The 20,659-nt window shown below is 38.1% G+C and overlaps 1 protein-coding gene across 1 annotated transcript; it reads right to left on the bottom strand.

Annotated features, from left to right (window-relative positions):
* Window positions 1-4,491: 4,491 nt before the first annotated feature.
* LOC145494964 (uncharacterized) lies at window positions 4,492-15,890 on the bottom strand. Its single transcript, XM_081474539.1, has 6 exons — window positions 14,851-15,890; window positions 10,265-10,330; window positions 8,333-8,644; window positions 7,403-7,561; window positions 6,481-6,588; window positions 4,492-5,775 (listed from the first exon to the last, which is right to left on the bottom strand). Exons 1-6 carry the CDS (start codon window positions 14,995-14,997, stop codon window positions 5,656-5,658), a joined length of 912 nt encoding a protein of 303 aa, XP_081330665.1. The 5' UTR covers window positions 14,998-15,890; the 3' UTR covers window positions 4,492-5,655.
* Between the last annotated feature and the right edge of the window lie 4,769 nt (window positions 15,891-20,659).

The raw sequence follows: 20,659 nt of genomic DNA, 5'->3' as shown, positions 1-20,659 counted from the left end.
TGGCATTTCACATGTGCCAAATCGAAATCGTGAGCGCAGGAAGCACAGTGATGGGCACAATAAAGTTTAGCTTTTTCCTCCCGATGGCAAGTTTGTAATGGAAATTATTTAGGCAAGGCTAGCGCAGAGAATGGTGAACATCTGAATAAAATGAAACACTCTCTTCGTATCTTCGTATCTTCGTATCCTTTAAAGGGGCCCTCCACGAGCGCAGTCCAGAAATGGTTAACATCTATGACGACATCCAGCCCTGTACTCTTAAAAGGTCAAACCACAAGACCGTGAAGAACAACGACTTGAAATCTCGCGCGATTTATGATAGATTACCTCAAGTAATTGCACAACCTGTTACAGCTCATTCATGCTTGCCGCTATGGGGACTGGGAAGGCTACTGATAAAGTACTTCTTCGCGCACGATCTCCTCAACTGCGCTCGGCTAATGCCAGTCCGCCTCGCGCAGATGAACGCACTCGAGCAGGAGGACCTTATGACGTATGAGGCATTTTAGTCCGAGGATTTTGTTGTAGCGAAGTCAGAGATCCCGTTCACGAGGTTGTTCACAGATCAGACGCTAGAACAGGCGATCAAAGTATTAAAGCGCCACAGAAGTATGTTCGGGTTAAGTCAGGACGAAGCCGCCCTAGATCACCTTCTTGTCGCGTCCCTGCATCTCTACCGTATGGTAAAGCAATAAAACGCTCTCCTAAAGTGTCCGAGGCTTCTGAGCGGAACGAGCACTATCAGCTCTCTTGGAATGTTGCTGTAAGAACGCGAAAAAACGCCACGAGACTCCGCCAGTCGATATAGCTGCACTGCGAAGGCAACCCATTTACAGTTGCATCTCCCTTTAAGAGTGTGTTGTCGTCAGCTCTTGTGCCTGAAAAAGCAAAGGAAGATATCCTGTGCTACGCAGAGAAGGGCCAAAAGCGGTTTGAAGCATTTGTTGAAGACAGACTGTTACAATCTTCTAAGCACTCCTTATGGGACGCTATGAAAAAGCTGAGACTGGTCACTTTGTTCGCCAATGGATTATTAGCGCGCTTCTCCAGCAACACAACCATCAAGCTGGTCATGGTTTACAATAACAAAATCAAATGTAGTTTCGCTCATCTAGTGAACGCAACACCTGCTGATCCCTCACCAGGTGTTGCGTTCACTAGATGAGCATTCGTCGTAAGAGATTTGTGTATCCTCTCCGAAAACTGACAGGCAAGGGTGCAAACTACATAGAGATTGATGTTACTCAGCGAGTCCAAGCGATTGGAATACACAAGTGTCAAGGTCTGATTAGATTGCACCACTTCACGGGAGCCGACTGGGGAGAGAAGTTTGTTGGTATCACGAAGAATTCCTGGGTGAAAGGTTACATGGCACTCGATGACGACCATCTCGCGATCGTCTCTTTCAGAGAGCTTGGTGAGGGTCTTGTCCAAAACCAGTTAGTCGACGGAGAACTGCCAACTCAATTTAAAGACCTAGAGAAATTTGTCTGCCAAGTAACTGCAAAGCGGGATTTACCACCCTTCCTGAACTTCGATGGGAGCCCTTTTGACTCAGGAACTTGGAAGGCGAGATGCTTCCATCAAGCGTGCAAACTTCATAGCCATGCGTGACAAATCCTATTCCACCAGCTGCCCAGATCTTCCCCTCATTAAAGATAACGGCTGGGGCGAAAACTAAGGAGTATATTGTGCCCGTTATATGCTTGTCTCTCCCTGCACCCCAAGCTGTTAGTGAGCTTACCAAATGCGGCTGCAAGTCAGACAGCAAGAGACTCTGGAGCTGTTTCAAGAACGGAATTCCATGCACTCCTCTTTGTTAATGCTTTGGAAATACCTGTACAAATCCATTCACAGACGGCACACGAGTTGATGACGAGGATGGTCCTGGTGCATGAGAACTTAAGTCACATTTTATGCACGAACACTTTTAACGGAACTATACATTAGTATTATACATAACAGAAAGAAGACGAAAAGCGTCTGCGTTGTTACTATGGGACTAACAAAAGTCAATGATATTTTCGTATGAGAAACTGAAAGAGTAAATGCGTTTAGCAAAAAAGGAAAATAAAAGAAAGTTATGCACTTAAATGGACATCGCTCATAACGAAAATCATTCGTTAGTTAAAGTTTGTTTTATAATTCACTGTTTTGCTTCAGAAAAATGAGAGTTCGAAAATCCAAGATGGTGGATCCAAGATGGCCGCCACCACCAAAAAAGCAGGTAGTTAAACCTGACGTCGTCGCTGGTTGCCATGGTAACTAAGTTGAGTCATACGACGTGCGTCATCAAGAGTAAGCTTCGTGTAACGTTTGGTCCCTGTATCTTGAATTTAACAGCAAAGATATTCGCAAGACTTTTTTACATCTAATTAGCATACATTAGCATAAATTAAATCCTTAGAGTAGCCAGAAACATGGGAAGACGGGCTCGGAAAATTTGAACCCCATCGGATTCTTATTGCTCGGCGCAAAATAAGTGCAAAACAGCGAAAAAATCAATTTCGGCACGAAAGTCCTACTGGGACCGTTCATTTTTTATCAGGTAGGGGGGCTGGTGGGATTTGGGAGGGGGCATGCGAAAAAAATGGCTTTCGAGGGGGGGGCATCCCAAAAAATAAGGGAGAAAGGGGGGGTCATGTGAAATATTTAAGTAAAACTTTAAAATGACACAATGTTTGAATATCAAAAAAATTGCTATAGAATAAACATAGAAGGCAGGATACAAATTTATTACAAACTTTCCTTCTGCTTTAAAAAAACGTTTGGCGACAAAAAAGCATTTGTAGCTACTGAAAAGAAGTATTTAACACTGTTATTTTCGAATGCAACTTTCACTGGCACTCATCTTCATCTTCGCTGTCGTCGAGTTCTTCGTCGCCGCTTGTGCTGCTATGGGAGTCTCTTTCACCGATGCTGCAAGAAGCAGCAATGCTTTCCGTCAGAGTGTACTCTTCAGGGTACATGAAGGTGTAAACATAATCTCTGACTTCCTGCTCAAGGTTGGTGGTGATTCTGCTTCTTGCAGCATTGGTGAAATAATTCCCTTCCAAGAGCTGTGCGATGTATGGCCCATCTCTTCTAAATAACGACGTGGCAACATCCTCAACTTTAATACATCCTTCCGGGACGGCCGTTCTAGGAGGGTACACAAGGCATTGTGGAAGATCATTTCCTAGCGGGTTTCCAACACAGATTCCATAAACTCGTTGGACGTTGTTTTCAGTCCACTTCCTCTTTCTTGCATTTGACTTTCTGCGGTTTTCTTTTTTCCTTCTCCTTTTGTTGATGTGCTGTGCATGTTTGAGTTTGCCCTTGAATATGCTGTTATAATTGCTCTTATTTTGTAGTGCTTCCATGTCCTGCGTGACCTTCGTCAACTTAGCTTCTATACATTTGATCTGTTTTACATTAAAACTGTGGGTATTCATCAATTCAGATGAGGGAGATGCCAATGAGAGGCCAAATGCCAGACGCTCAGGGCGAGCCATAACTAGGAGATCCGAAATTGACTTCTCTTTCTTTTGATTTGTTTTTCAAACAACAGCTCTCTGTAGTATAGGGATTGTAAATATTGTCTTCACAGTGAGCACAAAACGTGAAGTAGGGGGATAATAGAGAAACATTAAAAAAGTTGAAATCTAAATATTGTTTGTTCAATTTTTTTTTGGGGGGGGGTCATCCCAAAAAATGACCGCTATAAGGAGGGGGGGCCACGTGAAAAAATTGGTAAGCTGAGGGGGGGTCATGCGATTTTTAAATGGTGCTTCCCAAATCCCACCAGCCCCCCCTCCCTCATAAAAAATGAACGGTCCCTTACACGCCGTACCGCACTATATGTTTTGTTGGTTTTGCGGTGTTTTTTTTTTATTTTTTTAAAGAAAAGGATGAAAACATGTGGAATTATTGACGGACCTGACATGCTTATAGAAAATATGACCAGCTGATGACCCTCAAGAAAGTTTACTTCCGCTGACTCATCTTCAATTTAGTGACTAAAAACCCTCAGACTATACTAAGTTTCGTGCGCCAATTTTTCAAAATCAGGGTATTTATCCGCCCGGGGAAAATCCCATATACAAAACCCTTAAGAGGTACCAAGATCTTGTTTTGTGGGCGTGGCTCTAAATGTTTCTCACCCGTTAGAGACAACATATTAGACCCATAAAACAACACATTATCTCCTGTCATATTTTTCGGCTTAATACCCTAAAAGGCACTGCAAAAGCTCCCGATGTGGACCTTTTGAGGCTAAACACCCTACGAGGTGGCAAAATCGCATTTTTAAGCCCTAAAGGTATGACGAGAACGCTTCTTCTTTCTGTGGGAGTCCCCCATGTGATTTATCCACATGCTTTATCCCTGAAAGAATTAAATGGCCCGCATTTTTGTTCCATTTCTAATATAAGAGTTATCCACAGGTCCTTTGAATGACCAGATTTGAGCTATATATCAAATAATAACTGCAAGAAACGACAAAAAAACCTGTTCAGTTGACAAACGTTTAATACATAAATTGACAACAAGTTACAAGCAGTAACGATTGCACCACAAGGTAACTGCATATGATGTGTGCACATAAAAAATATAAAATGTACTGCTTTGAAGTACCACTCATAAACAAACAAGCGAATAAATATCAAATAAATAAAGAAAGATAAATAATGACATAAAAGATGTATTGCAAGCATTTCTTGTACAATGTTTTCAAGCAAGCGAAGCAAGTACATTCTGTTTTGAAAACCGGTTTTTGTTCCTCAACTTCTGGAAGAGTATATTACAAAACTATTCTAGTATTTTATTTAAATAATAGTAACGCACGTTCAAGAACAATTAAAACAAATTTATGTAGGGAAGCGTTAGGCGAAAATTGCAGAACCACATAATACTAAGTTAATAATGAAATAAAAATGTATTGTTTTTATTTCGTGTCACACGCTCTTCACATGCCATTTTTGTAAAATTATTCAAACTGGCAGGAGGCAGGCCAACGCAGCTATTTACAAAGTATGAAATGAGTTGTACTGGAAATAAACCCAGCCACTGGTGCAATTGAAAGCCTTGAAAACCAGGACCACTCAGACACGACTGCCTCCAACATTGTTCATTTTAACCCCGTATGGGTGACTACCATACATCAACATTGAGTTGTGTTCACATTCTTACAAGATCTGGGTGTGGCTAGTACTATAGAGTTGCAGAATCAATGGAGCATGCTACTAAAATGTTACAATTTGAGAATTGAAACCTAACTCTAAACTGTTACACTAGGAATACTAGCAATGCCACTGTAAACTATAAATTACAATAAGGTACCTGCCCAGAGTTTTTGCCTTAGTTTATTTCTGCCAAAACATTCACTATATTTTTAATTTTTTGCTTCACCAAGAGGGGGTCACTTGCCACCCAATCCATCTCCCCCTAAATCCACCCCAGGTATTGTTGTGCCCATAAAATAGCTAGAAATCAAGCTACATGGTTCCCTTTAGAAAATTAAAAAGTCAACAAAATTTATTGACGAATTTTGATAACAACCACTCTTTGTGCAATTATATGCACATGAAAGAACTCGCTCATCAGGCTCATTAGCAACAGGTAATGAGCTACTGTAACGTAAGCCCATTGCAGCATGCACTCAAGTCACAGCTGTGCTCACACATCAACAGGGAAAGTCTCGGAAGGAGTCTCGCCAGAGGAGCCTGCTAATGGTGGTGCGTTTCCTGTCTGCATGTAGGAATAAGGTGGTGGCTGCTCAGAATCCCTTGGTGGTTGCTGTGAAATAGGTCAAACAGATATGACTTCAAGCTAAGGTCAACTGGATTAAAGTGAACATTACTGTATTTATATATTTTTTTGCAGTTGTGAAAAATTATATAGTCAGCACGTATATTAAGAAACCAATCTATCATTTAATCCTCAAGAGGACAAGAGGAGGGGCAAAGGGAGGGATGAATGTCCCCCACCCCTTCCGGTTATTTACTCTATAAATATTATGCTCCATTAACCTTTCTGTATTGTAGCTGATCATATCATTCCTGATGGAAGTTTGGTTACATTACAAGACAGGTTCAAGAAACAAACAAATAAGCAAATGAAGAAAGAAAAATATATTTTTTTTTTAGATTCAAGGTTCTGTTTATTTGCCTTTTTACCTAATATATTAATTATTTATAAATATTTCAATGTATGGTGAGGTGACCTCTAGAAACCACCAGGCTTATAGTTGAGGCCACCTCGTACATAACAATATGGTTACATAGAAAGTGCTACAGTGTGCGGCTTTGACAGTTCAGTGATTATTTTACTAAAAACTCTTACTGGCAGTTTTTTCTTAAAATTGGGAAAACTTGACAAAGAAGTGATTGTAACAGGAAGGGAATTCCAGATCTTTGGACCTTGGTAAAGAATTTTCAACAATAGTGTTTATAATAATTTTTCAACAAAACAACAACAAAGAATAAAATAAAAATAGAGCACCTGAGTACCAGCAGCACCAGCATAGGTCACATTTAATGCACCAGTTGGGATGGGTCCTGGTGGTGCAGCAAAGTAGGGAGGCTGCTGCATCGGCATATGTACAGCTGGCTGTGTGAGGGTAGAGATTGTGTTCATAAGTACAAAGAAATGCCATTATACAGTTCAGTGCAAGGACAGTGTTTAAATTGGTTTGATCAGCATGGTGTTGCTCTGCTTTGGTCAAAAACCATATGTTTTCTAGAATCCACCCAAGTCAGAGTACAGTACACGTAGGTCTGCAGTAACTGACCAAACAATTCTCAGTAAAAAGATGTTTTAAACTTTACACTGCCGGCAAAAACTGTTTATTTATTAATTCTGAGAACAATTTATTAACTTTAAGGTCACAACAGGAAATCTGTTAACAGCTTTTTAAGGTGTCAAAAAATTATATCAAATATAATATTACTGTACATGGGAAAAATATGATCCATGGATGACATCATCTGATGGTTAAACTGCATTGTACATTAATACATTATAATAACTACAGACTTTAAACTAAGACAATTTTTTTCCACTACTGCACTACAATTGAACCCCACTATTTCGAACTCTCATCGGAACCTAAAAATAGTTTGAAATAGCGGGGTTTGAAATAGCCAATAGTAAATGACTGAGGGGTAAATCCAAGGAAAATGTTTTGAGTTAGAAATACAGTAATGGGGAATTCAAAATAACCAAGTTCGAATTAGCGGGATCCAACTGTATTTCTATTTTGTAATCTCTTATGAATGCAATCATTTGCAAAGCTCTCAAGATATTTCTCCAAAAAGTGAGAATCAGGTAGTCTAATGCTCAATGCATGAGATGCTAATAGTGACAGCAATCTTCACACATCTTCTGTATACACGTGTACATGTAACTATTAATGAAAACTTACCTGCTGTGGAAGATACACAGCAGGTTGGCCTACCACTGGATAGCCGTGTGTTGTAGTTGTCACTGCACCGGTCGGTTGAATGATAACCACTCCACCTTGTCCCCCTGCAAAGGTGTGTTGAGGCTGCTGTACATAAGTCACTTGTTGATTGGTTACAGTCTGACAACAATCCAAAGTCAAATTATGAGATGGTATGAGATTAATAAATGCCAAAGACAACACAATTTTGACACAAGTCTTGATTTTTTCACAAAGTTGTCTTGGTGTCTCTCAAAGTCCTGTCAGATTTGTTTGTTTGTTTTTATAAATGACATCTCAACATCTTAGAGCTCTAAACTTGCAATTTAAAAAGTCAAAATGTCTTGGGCTCGCAAAGAAAAATGCTAGTCTTGCCTTCCTGCAAAGTCTTGCTATTTCTGTTAATACCACCACTCCATGTACAAGTACATGTAAAGTATTATATTTCATCAGACTGTTAGGGTTTGTACTCTTTCAAGCTCTTCAAATGACCTTCCATGACCATTTCCATTTTTTCATGACCTTAAGTTTAACTGTCACTACTAATCGAAAATCGTCAAAACTATCCTAGGCTTGTTTTAGAGTCAAATTTCCATTTCTTCTAATCTCTGGCGTTTGCCAAAATGTGGGAAGTTCAAATTGTCCTAAAGAGCATCTGCGTGGGAGGCTAGTTGCTTGATCATTTGCCTTTTTTATTGTGTTCTTGTTTTGACATGTGCAGCAATGAATGTATCAGACATTAAACTATTAACTTCCATGACTTTCCATGACCAACAATAAAATTCCATGACTTTCCAGGCCTGGAAAATGACATTCTTGAATTCTGTGACTTTCCAGGTTTTCAATGACTTGTAGAAACCCTGAACATTTAATTTATTTGCAAGCATAAACAAAAGTATGAACCACACTTACGGTGTTCACAACACCTGTTGAAGCATTGCAACAGACAGCATTGCAGCAGTAGATGGAGGATGAAAGGGCCAAAATGAACTCAACTATGGTAAATATTAACATACAAGAACTTAAACCAAGCCCAACCGCAGCCGTGTGTCTGTAACTGCTTGAGTAGCAGTATTTGTTGCTATGGTAACTATGATCCCAATCCCAACTACCCTTCTTGCAACGTATGATCTCATTGAATTCCGCCATAGCAACGCAGTAACTGATGAACATGATTCCAGTGAGGACACAAACGGAGATAGAGAAGCCCATAAAACAACCAATCTGTTAACAGACAAAAAGTATTACAATCAGCAATTAAACAAAAGAAAGGCAAAGATACAGATTTATATTATGTTTATTAGATTCATTATTTAAAACAGATTTATTACTAACAATAATTAACAATTCACACAAAAGTTCAATACTATAAAGAGTATTACATGTAGTATTAGGTAATCAAAAGTAACGATTTGTAACTACATGTAGTGCAGTTTGGAATAAAATAAGCACGTCAAGGAAATTTTCCTTACAAAATTGCATGAACCCAGGAGGACAAGTGCAATTTGTAGTCTCTGAAAAATTTACAAGTGCTTATAATTTCATTCCAAATAGCACGAGAATATTCATGTAATTACTTGCTAATGAGACACTTGAAAATAGACTATTTAAGGTTATATTTGACATACATTGATCATTTACTTAAGCAGGCTGCAGTGCCCTTGGTCCTGCAAATATCTTCCAAATTGTCTGAAACTATTTACAAAACTTTTGACAATGTTGGAATCTTTGGCAATTTCCAGATTTTCTTTCGCCTGTCTTCAGAAGGCTTCAGGCAAACTTCAACCACCTATGAAAAACCTTGACTGATGGTTGGTAGTCTACAAGTGTCCTTGAACTAACTTCAGATATCTTCATCATACTTTGCACTGGTGTTGCACTTGAACTGCTCTTAGCCAAGCAGAATCGAGTAATTTTGTCAACAAAAAATACTAATTAAAATCCAATATGTCCAGACTACCAATGTAATTCTCAGATGTGCATAAAAATTCCTTAAAAATAACATTTAATACATTAAAAATTCAAATGTGACGGATAAAATACCTTAAAATACATTTTCGGATAAAAACACTGACAAAATAATTTATACTGTCAGTAGTAATTTATAAATACTGTATTATAATTGATTTATTATTAAATAACAGTGTTGAAATAATAGGAAACCTTACTGTATGTCCTTACCTAAACCTTATTTCTTCCTTTTTGTCAGAATTTGGGCATGATCTTCTATGCAATCGGGCAGTATATGCAAAAAATGAGTTGCCCATTGCTTTTAGAATAGACAGGGTGCCAGCCCTGGGGGTAATCCCTTATATGGGCTATATAGGTATGTGTGGACCCAAAGGGTAGGGTTTTTCAGCCATTTTAGTCATAAACAGGGTAAAGATTTTGGCCATTTTGGTCATAAATAGGGTATGGTTTTCACACTCTAGCCTTGATATGGGTATGTTTTTAAGAAGAATCCACTTTTTCATCATTATTGAAAAGAAAATCAACAAGAGCCCTTTAAAAATTATGTTTACAGCAGTTTAACATTGGTCTGAACTAGGGAACTAATCATATCTAAGGCAGGTCTCAAACAGGGTTTTGATTTAAGCATCAGGTCATAAATTATAGGGTTTCGAATTTTAGGTCGGGACATAAATAGGGTAGGGAATATCGCAGATTTTGGTCATAAATAGGGTAAGGATTTTGGAATGCGGGCCGCACACCCCTGCCCAATTTTCAGCAAGATAAGACTTGATGGTTGATACTTTGAGTAAGTAGAAAGTGCACATTCAAAGTACAATGTACAGCACAAGCTAAGGAATAAAATAATATCACTACAGCTGGAGTGAAACTCACCAAACATTTGTTTGGAGTTAAGTCATCTTTTGCACCGATGTATCCCAAAATTCCTGTAATGATAATCTAAAAGAGAGGGCAAAATAATTTATTAAGAGAGCAAAAATATTAATAATCCTAATATCAACAAAATCACTTGTTCTGAACATTAAAAAGGCTGTTGAGATGGCTTCATATTTCTCAAACAGTTGTTCTAAGAATGCAGAGGGACATTGGGTTTGCATAATTGTGGTGCTGGACAATTTATCATGCAACTGTGGTTTTGTGGTGTAACACAAAGTTTAAAGTTTTTTCATCACGAGCCAGAGCTAATTGGAAGCTCAAATATTTGCCAGGTCTGGTTGCTATGGGGTGACGTCATTTATCTGTTATGTTGCTGTCATCGCAAGAATTTTGCGGTTCTATTGTGGTTTTGCGATAATTGCTTTCAATGAGAGAAATTAATTGTGTACAAAAGTAACCTGGTTATTTTCAGATATGATCTGGCCACACAATTGATATTTTATAATAAATTTTCATGACACGGGAATATTGCACGGTCATATATACTAAGGACTTCGACTTCAAATGAACCCGTCATCGGTCATTGAAAACGGACGCAAAATGATATTTGCCTCTGAGTTAGAAGATATGGTATTTCTGCTGACGTATTTGTGCAAAATTGAGCCAGTTTTCAATCGAATTTGCCTTGAGGAGTTACAGAAGATGCACAGGTTTTCTTTTCACGGGAAGGGCAACAAAGAAGTGGCCCAGCCTGTACATTTGGATTGGTTGTCGCTTAAACCATAAAACAGTTGTTGAAAGCCAAACGAAACCGCCAACCACAACTGATTTATACATGAATTCATTCACCCAAGAACAACGGAGAGAACCGAGAAAGTGTCTTCAGCTAGCGCTGCCTATGACCAGCCTCCTAGAGGATCCAATCAAGACAACAGCTTCAAAACTCAACAAACCGAATGCACCAAGTTAAGTCATCCGATTAATCCTTTATTTATATCACAACTTACATGTATTGTCATGCTTTTAGATTGTATGGGGACTGGATAGCTACTAAAATGCTAAATCACTATTTTTATTTGTGGGTTAGACCCTAGACTGAATTCCCTGGTACACTAGTTTTCTAAAAGGCAAAAATCACCATATTATCAGGCACATATTATCCTTGCAGTATTTCTACGTTGCCAAGTGCAACAAGATATTTTACAAAATTAAAGCCACATAATTTTTTAGTAATGCGTGACATTATAGGAACATGTTACATATCCTTTTCTGGTTCACCCAGGCTGAAGTCCATGCAATACAGTTGCTGAGTGCTTCGGGATATGTAACAAAATCGCTATAGTTATTTTTCTGTCGTGCATGACATTATAGGAACATGTTATATATCCTTTCCTGGTTCATCCAGGCTGAAGTCCATGCAGTACAGTTGCCGAGTACTTCGGGATATGTAACAAAATCATGATAGTGATTTTTCCATTGTGCTGTTTCCAGAATCGCTTGGCATTTCTCGTAAACAATTAGATTATATACTCGAGATTTCTATCGTTCTTGAGAGCTTTGTCATAATTTTTGAGATAATTTCCTGACTGTCCATAACATTAACTGATTTACAAAGTGTCGGTGCACATGATTTTTGAATTCGACTACTAGAAAATTCAGATTATTTTTGGAATCGCTAAGCACAACAAACATTTATACAGAGAATACTCTAAACACGTTTGAATCAGACTTTCCGTGGAAAGTCTGAGAAAATTTCTGACTCTCGGGCATTTCTGGGCTGCCGGTCATAGTCACTTCGCTTACTGAATAGCAGTGATAACTGCGCTTAGCGAAAACATTTCATCTATACGTGTTCCTTAGCTTTACAAGAGTAAGAAATGTATCAAAGCGTCTAAGTTTTAAACTGGTGGTTGCGCCCCAGTCTAGAAAACACACTGTTTCAATGTTATTTTTTCTTTTAATCCAAATTCTTTACGTCAGTCGCGTGATTTCCCTAATAGCTGACTATTAAACTGTTTTGTATCTTTCAAACACAATGGAATTGTGTTACAGAAAATATAATTTCACACTTTAGGATTATGACACATTCGTGCAAAACTTGACGCGTTTTGTGGAACATAAATGATCACCGACAGGGATATGATTACACTGGAATGTTGTAAGCCACTGGATATCCCGTGGAGATGTAGGACTAAAAGTTCTACATCTCCATGGGATCCCAGGTCTGTTTTTTCGGCTGCTAAGAACGTTTGGCTCGTTATGCCTACACACAAAAATTAAATATCTAATAAATTATTGTATCTATAACATTATTCTTGACCATATATTTGCTTCTGTCAGGTAATCTGTGTCCAATCATGTGGATGTGACTCCAAATACAAGTATCCAGTTATACTCTAACTAAAGACGTTTTGTAATTGGATACCTACACCAATAACAAGTCAGCTACCTGCACTGTAATGGCTTTCTTCTTAGTGTTTCCTACAGCTTTTAAAACTTACATGTATGGACATTGCTACTGACTGACTTGTTTGCTCAAAAGAAGTTCTCATAAGACCTTTTTAAAATTATCTCAAAATTTGTTATTGATACAATTAATAATTATTAGTAGTAATTGGATCTTGCATCGTACAAATTATTTAGAGAGTAATCATGCTGCTTTGTGATTTCAAATCGGCCTCACCCTTTGCACCCTCCTGGGTGTTTGGAAAACCCGAATAGTGAATAGTTGTGAATGGCAAATAGTCACAAATAGCGAATAGTAGGAATAGTCTCAAATAGTGCGAACAGTGGTGAACAGTTGCGAATAGTGGGAAATAGTGATGAATTGTGGCAAATGGGGGGGGGGGGGATAGTAATGAATGACAGAAATTTGGTACCCTGTATCTTGCAGTCAACCTCGGAGCAACATGGGATGGGATTTTCCCGCTAAAAAGCATAGATGCTTATCAGGACAAAAGGTGTTTCTAAACGTAATTTCTTCTGTTGTCACTGCTGCAACATATGATGCATGTTCTAGGAACCCGGTTTTTCGATTGTCTTGCTTATTACTCGTAATAAGGTAATATGGTTTACCCGCCTGATTCCCTGTCCATTATTTAGTATTAGTGGCCTCCATAGCCTTTGAGTGGCCTATAGCCTTTGTTGTTTATTTTCGGTCATGCCTTTGTTGAAATAAAGTTCTCGTAAAAGAAAATAAATAACCGTGCAACGAAATAGTGTAACAAGTTAGACAATGTAAAACAAGGAAGTTACCGAGAAGGATCATATGCAACAAGCAGAACATTAAAAAAGCATCCATACTAGCATGAGAAGGCAATAACGTAGAAAATGAAAAAACACTTGCAAAGAACATAGTCAGACTGGATTCTGATTGGCTGAGAGCAGTGCAGTTCAAGTGTAACACCAGTGTAAAAAGTGTAACACCAGTACAAATTACACATCATAATTCTGCATTATGATTGGCTGAAAGACAATAGGAAATTATCTAAGCCAATGATATCACATAAAATGATGACGAAAATTGTGTGCGGAAACTTTGAAACAAACTTTTCGCGAATGAGAAAAAATGACTTCAAGAAAGATCTTCTGGCACTATTTCCATGTGCATTTTCTTTCTATATTATTAACAAGTTACCATAAAATTGTAAATTTAGTTAGCATCGGGCAGGCGAAGAGCCACCCTGTGGATATACTGCCCGAAATGCCATTATTATTATTATTATTATTATTATTATTATTATTAAATCTTTCTTGTTCACTTCGGAATCATTTTGAGTTTTTCGAAAAGCTGAAATTGCACTCGAAGCAGCGGCTTGTGCAATTTCAGCTTTTTGAAAAACTCACTTGTCCAAATAAATTCCAAATAGAACAAGAAATCGTATGATTACCTATACTAATTATCGTCACACATGTATAATTCACCTGAAACCCGGCCCAATATTGGCCTGCCTAGACAAACATAGGTAAATACGGCCAATACAAGCTTTTAAAATTTGTTTTCCGGTTTAGATGTGGTTTCAGATTTCAAGTGCTAGCTCATATATATTATATATATTGTAGGTACTTATTAAATCCTGCCTTGAGTGAATAAACCAACAGCCTGATCTGCGCATCAAAGCCGCGTGTCATGCTCCACTTGGCAAATACTTGCGAATCACGTCGTATAAAATTGGGTTAAAAGCTTACGTTAATGGCCGAACAGGGAGGAATCTACTAACCAAATTAACTTTGCACTTGAAGTTTTCAAATTAAGTACTAATTCGGTCATTACCTGACTGTAGCTGGTAAGCGAAGACATGAATGTTCTAACTGATCATAATATAAGTTCAGTTTGATCGAGCTACCGAGAAATCTGAGCGACGTCGTTACCGCTGCGAGCTAAAGTTAAATTCTAGGTGCAACCGAGGAAATTCATATATAAGGTTAAGCAACTGAAGTTGCATGTATGTAACTGCAATACACTGAATACACTTAAAACACTGACCTGGTCCCGATGAGGTATGTTCCTGGTCAGAACTTAAACTTATCATTTCAGCGAAAGTCTCAAAACTTCGAAATCTCGCATGGAATTTTGTGCTTACCCAAATGCCAACCCAGATTCCAAAACCAACGTACGAAATCCAGCGATCTACAGCAGCAATAGATGCAATTCCAAAGACAAGCATTAAAGCACCAAATACCATCTGTGCGATGGCTAAACCTCGCAAAGAAGACGCCCGATACACCATGTTAAATCTTGAAGAAAATTGGTCGCCACGGAAAATCGAGCAAATCGGTAACTCATTGAGATTAAATTCGTAACGTCATCAGCGCTAGGACAAAATTTCAATAACTGCAGAGATTCTCGCGTGCTCATTGGCTTACTTTCATTGTCAATAAGCGGACAGACAGATGAATTTAATACATAGATTTAGGCCAGCCTAAAACCTGAAAAGCGTAGCTCCTGGGCCAGGTTGTTCAGAGCCCGAGTAAGCTAACCCAGGAAAAGGTAGAATTTTGATTTGAGTTTTCAACTTTGTAGTGACGTTTTCTGTATATCGGTTGGCCTTCTGTTTTGAGTTTTAATAATCACCATATACACAAAACAAAACAGCAAAAAACATTTGTATAGAAAAAAAAGTTATAATTCGGTTAACTTCTAATCCTGGGTTAGCGTTAACCACCTTCCGAACAATCCTGCCCTGTTTTTAATAAGTTAACCTGAAATGAGCCTGCGATCCAACCGAAAACTAGCACTTGGTCAGCGGTCAACTTCAAAAAAACAAGTGACCTCGATGAGCGATGAGCGATGAGCTGTAAACTTGAGCTCGCGATATGGTCACGTGATACTGGTCAGGGGATACCTTGTTTTGACAGGTGTCAATTGATCATAACATAGATGTTCAATATCAAAGAAGTACACGGTAAACCAAGGCCGCATGTCTCTGTCTACCTATTATTTGGAGTATGGCCGCCGATGGCCGACTATGTCGCCGTCGCCGTCGCCGTCGCCGTCGCCGTCGCCGTCGTGCGTACGCGCCCACGAGCAATACCGCTAGCCATGATAACCATGAGAAAATCAACTCAACTGTCGACGTAATGATGGCGCGAGCAAAAAGAATTTACATTTTGATAATCAAAGTTAATAAGTTGTTTTCCTCTGGCCGGTAATATTTTCAATCAAACCGAAACGATGATCCTGCTGGTATACGTTGGATCAGTAGTGATCTAATCGGCTTCCCATATAAAATGAAGAATATAAAAGCAAAAACCGACACAACGTAGGATGATTTTTTGACGGTGTACTATATTTCGGCTGACTAAACCAGCCTTCTTCAGGTACAATGAAAATTTTACATTGGGACGTGTTTTTATGTAGCCGATATTTACGTAATACTGGAAATACGTAAAAGTAATTGACAGTGGAAATTTTCAAGATCCTACCGGTCAGAGGGACAAGGCAAAGGAAGTTTGAATTCGGGGATCCGCCGAATCAATAAAAAAAATCGTCCTCAAGGAAAGACGTATTTAAAAACTCGTGTGCCTATTATAAGTCAAAGACGTCTACAGTGTAATGTGTTAGCCGACGTACAAATTTAGGGTTTACGAACTAAACGGGAAGAGATCTAAAGAAATATGCAGCATTTGCCGAACAATTCATTGCTTTACTCTCTACACATTATTCTTGACATGTCAGGTGAATAAAAACGAACTTATCTCGTTGATCAACATAGTTTTACCACTGGCAATCCCCATATTTATGTGATTGGAATAGCCGACAATTTCCGAAAACTACTCGACTCGGAAACTCGCTCCTAGTACTCCTCGGTTGTCCTTGTGTGCGGTTCTGAGCGGTAGTCTCATGTAGCTTTGCACTTTCGCCCTGCGTGGCAGACATGTCTAATACCTTTTGACCAATTGTATGTGTTGTTGTTTCTTCCAATGAAAATGCGTTGTGATCGTGTCCTCTGAGATTATTTTACTAGGGGACGGGATGGTGTTTGCCAGTTGAAAGCTCGAAACCTATCGATTGTGACTTTTATCGTGAGGGTGTTTTGCCGGGTCTTTCTGCATGTTCCGAAACACATTTACAGCTGCCTTTGAAGCTTAATATTGTTGGTAAGAAGCTTTGTGAAGTGTAGTGTATTGTATTATGTTGTTTGTAGAAATGGAGTGAGCAATTTATATGCCTTGGCTCAAGTCTACTAAGCCATTTCGACATGTTCATCAGCAATCTAAGTTTTGCTGATCGTGTTGCTTTCAAGCGACACGAACTAAGCTGGCACTAGTTTGTATAGTCCACACTGTTGTGTTTTGCATTTTGCAATTAAGATCTGCCTCCGTCACGGGCATAAAGAAACGCTGTCGTGCAGACAGAGCAAATTTTCACTCAGCTTATTACCACCTTGTATCGCCAAATGCCACCAAATATACAGCTTAGTTGGATAAAAATGCTATAGAGCAAAGCAAAAACAGTAGTTTCGAAATAAAGTGCAGGATTGCAAGGATTTAAATTGGTTACAGTTCAAGAAATTTGAGTTTAGTTCAGGATGTCAAGAAATCGAGTTTACCATTCTTGTGACAGTTTGAACTTTCGAGCCTTTATTTTGTCTGGTATTTCTTTGCTTCTATCAGTATTGGGAATGATTTCTACCGATTTTAAAGTAAGCTTAAAGTAATCTCCTGGGCACAATCATGAAAACAAATGTACAATACATTTCCCTGAATGTTTCCTACCAAGCACAGTCTCTAAAAAAAAATATAAATAGGTCACCATGCTTGCAAAAGAGATATGATGTACCAGTCTTACCCTATTTTGCCAGGTCTTTTAAATAGTACTATTCATTTATTTTATCACTCCGCATTACATTTTGCGGTGGCTGGAAGGTACAGTTTTTTTGATGAACTTTGATAGGCATACATGAATTTTTGAGCATAAGGAACAACATAATAAACAACTTATGCAAAAGAATCGAAAATAATCCAAATAACATACAATCCATGAGTAATGATTTTGTTTTTGATGCTATTGAATAAGTGTAAAGTTCTGCGCTTGAAGCGTTCGCAATGTAGTGCTAAGGAATCACCAGTTAAGGTCAGGGTTGTTTGTCCTTCTGTTCTTCTTTTCCTCTGTTGTTGACTTGCTACCTTTAAGCTGTTTGTTACGAAGCAGTGTTTTGTAGACACGCAGTGTGTATAGTCATCATGTGAGGCTGCTTCAAGAAGTGCTTGCGTAGGTTTCCTTTTCTATGCGGCTGGTCCAATTAGTACACATTATAGTTCACCACTGAATTTTCTCCGATTCTTATTGGTTTAAATTGATCACGTGACGTGATAGTGTTCATCCATGGAGAGACACTATCAGCCCATAGTGCCTGTCCGAGGAAAATACCCGGATGGATAGTACTCGTCTGTGTAAATGTTTCTGTAAAGAAGCGGGCTTACAGAAAGTAAACAATTGAAATATATTAAGTGGGTTTTTGTCTGTTTTCTTTTTCAAATTTTACATTTGGCTTCAACGACCTTCCATGGCTTTCATCTAAAAAAGTTGAAAATAATTCAATATGAATTTTGAACTGGCACGCAGAAGAAAATTTAGTGGTGAACGATAAAGACAATAGAGTGTTTATGTCTCGGAACTATCGGTCTGATAGTTGTCCCTTGGAAATTTGATGTTCTTAGAACTAGCATATTTGCCCTCGAAGCTTCACTTCTTGGGCAAGTATTTGTTTTAAGAACATCAAATTTCCATGGGGCAACTATCAACCAATAGTTCCTCGACAGAAACACTCTATTGTTTAAATAGGGATACATGCCAATACCTTGTCATGTCTTCATTAGATGGCATTGCCATTATCTCTTTGTGCCAGCTCTTGTGTGAGGAACATTGCCATTCTTGTTATCTTCTGGAGAATTTATTCATGTTTTTGGATACTTGGGTTTTTTTTGTTCTTTTAATGTAAAAACAATTAAAGAAGGAGAAAACGGTTTGTTTATCTACTTGTATTTTTATTCTCAAGGATGTCTTTTATCTCTTGGTAAATATGATGTAGTTCTCACCAGCTAAACTTTGCCACTAGAGATTCAGTCTGTTCTGTTTGGGTTTCATTGTCAGTTGAAATAGACTTTAAAAACCTAGGTCTTGATAAGATAGTCATACTCTTGCAGTTGTTTCTGATTGAATTTTGTTTTCTTTTAAATTTCCCTTTACTGAGGAACAGCTTTTAATTTACAAGGCTGTACATGTATGTTATTTTAAAACAGTCAGTGTAACTTAAAATATAATGGCATTTGTGTGATTTTGTGTTTAACAATAATGCTTTGAATTTCTGTTTTTGCAGTAATGGATGATCATCATGGGTTGGATGAGGGAAAACATGCACAAACCGAAGAAAGTCGTAGTAGAGAAGGAACTAGGGATGGTGAGCATCAGCCCTTACCATGATATGTACCAGTTGCCATGCATTGATAACTTTTTTAGAGTTGTGTCTTGCCAAAATAATTCATTTTTTTGTTACCTGTACGTAATTGGGTCTTAACTGTAATGGCAGCACTTTCTCAAGAATTTTAGGGCTTATGTCCTCATATTATGCTTCAATATCTGGTTAGCTTATGAGTTTTTTCTTGTACACTAAGTACTCCAGCAATACTAAGAACATTGCAAACCAAATGTGTTAGAGGAAGCCAGCTATTATGTATTAGAGAAAGCCAACTATTATGTGTTAGAGAAGGCCAACTATTTTTGAAAACACATCTTCTTTGCACCTGGATAAATTAGCCAGTTTCTAGTTTTTAATTCCTTTTCATCCCTGCTATGAAGGCTTAAAATTTAGCACAGGGAGTGTTTAGTAGATAGAGTTTCAAAATCTTAAGGAAGAAGTGATTGTACAGTACCACTTTAATGCACAGCTTATTATCCTTGTGTATCCATTAAACTAGTCAACAACCCATTGTCCCCACTAGAACAAAATAATTTTGTTTTTAAAATTGATATAAAATAAAAGTCTCAACTTACCGGTAGTTTGGGAGGTTCTGTGGTATATTATAGGTTAAGGTATAGATGTATGGCAGTGATACAAGCAATTTTTGCTGCATGTTACACAGAAGATATTTGCATATCATATGTAGTTACTCAAGCATTTGTCGCAGTGCACATATTTTTTCTATTCTTTGTTGTGACTCTTATTTAAAACCCCAAAAGCAAGCTTTGGGGCAAGCTTCTCACAAAATTTGGGTTCATGGCTTGTTTCGGAAATGAGAGTCAATTGTAGAAACTTTCAGTGAATGTTAGAGTTGAGTTTACATGTCTTTGACCTTTGAGTTAATACTTCTGAACTTCTGCTCAAATGATTTCCCCGAAACTTGGGCATGGTTTGTATTAAGTCAAAATAAGCTGGTTCCAGAAATTGAGTAAAAGTATGCCAGCAAAATTTTTTTTACTGGTAGTGTTGTTGTCCAAAAAATGGGGTCCAGTCAAACACCAGTAAGAATAAAAATATTATCCCCAGTAAATGGAATTAAGTAACATTATCACCGAGTGAAAGACAAAATATTTCCCAAAATTTCTTAGCCAACACTTCAAAGCCCCAAAATTTATGTTGCAAACTTTGACATGTGGTAGTGTGCCCACAATAACTGCAGAACCACCTTAAGTAATGATGAAATGGAATCAATAGAATAACCATGATAAGAATGGTGTTATCCTTTTGATACAATATTAATAACAAACAGTGGGGCTTGACTTTTCAAAATTACAGAAAAACTCAAATTGCATCTAGGGCCACCAGATCACAGTTTTCAAGCAACATACATTTAAATAGAAAGGAATTGTTAGCCAAATTAACTTTAACTAAAAATAACAGACACTTTTTAAAAATAAAGTGGTTTGCTATTAAACAGTTAAAAAACAGT

This window comes from Orbicella franksi, chromosome 8 (genome assembly GCF_964199315.1).
Source record: "Orbicella franksi chromosome 8, jaOrbFran1.1, whole genome shotgun sequence".
Taxonomy (NCBI): domain Eukaryota; kingdom Metazoa; phylum Cnidaria; class Anthozoa; order Scleractinia; family Merulinidae; genus Orbicella; species Orbicella franksi.
Note: the sequence above shows the minus strand (reverse complement) of the source record. Positions and strands in the feature narration are given on the sequence as shown.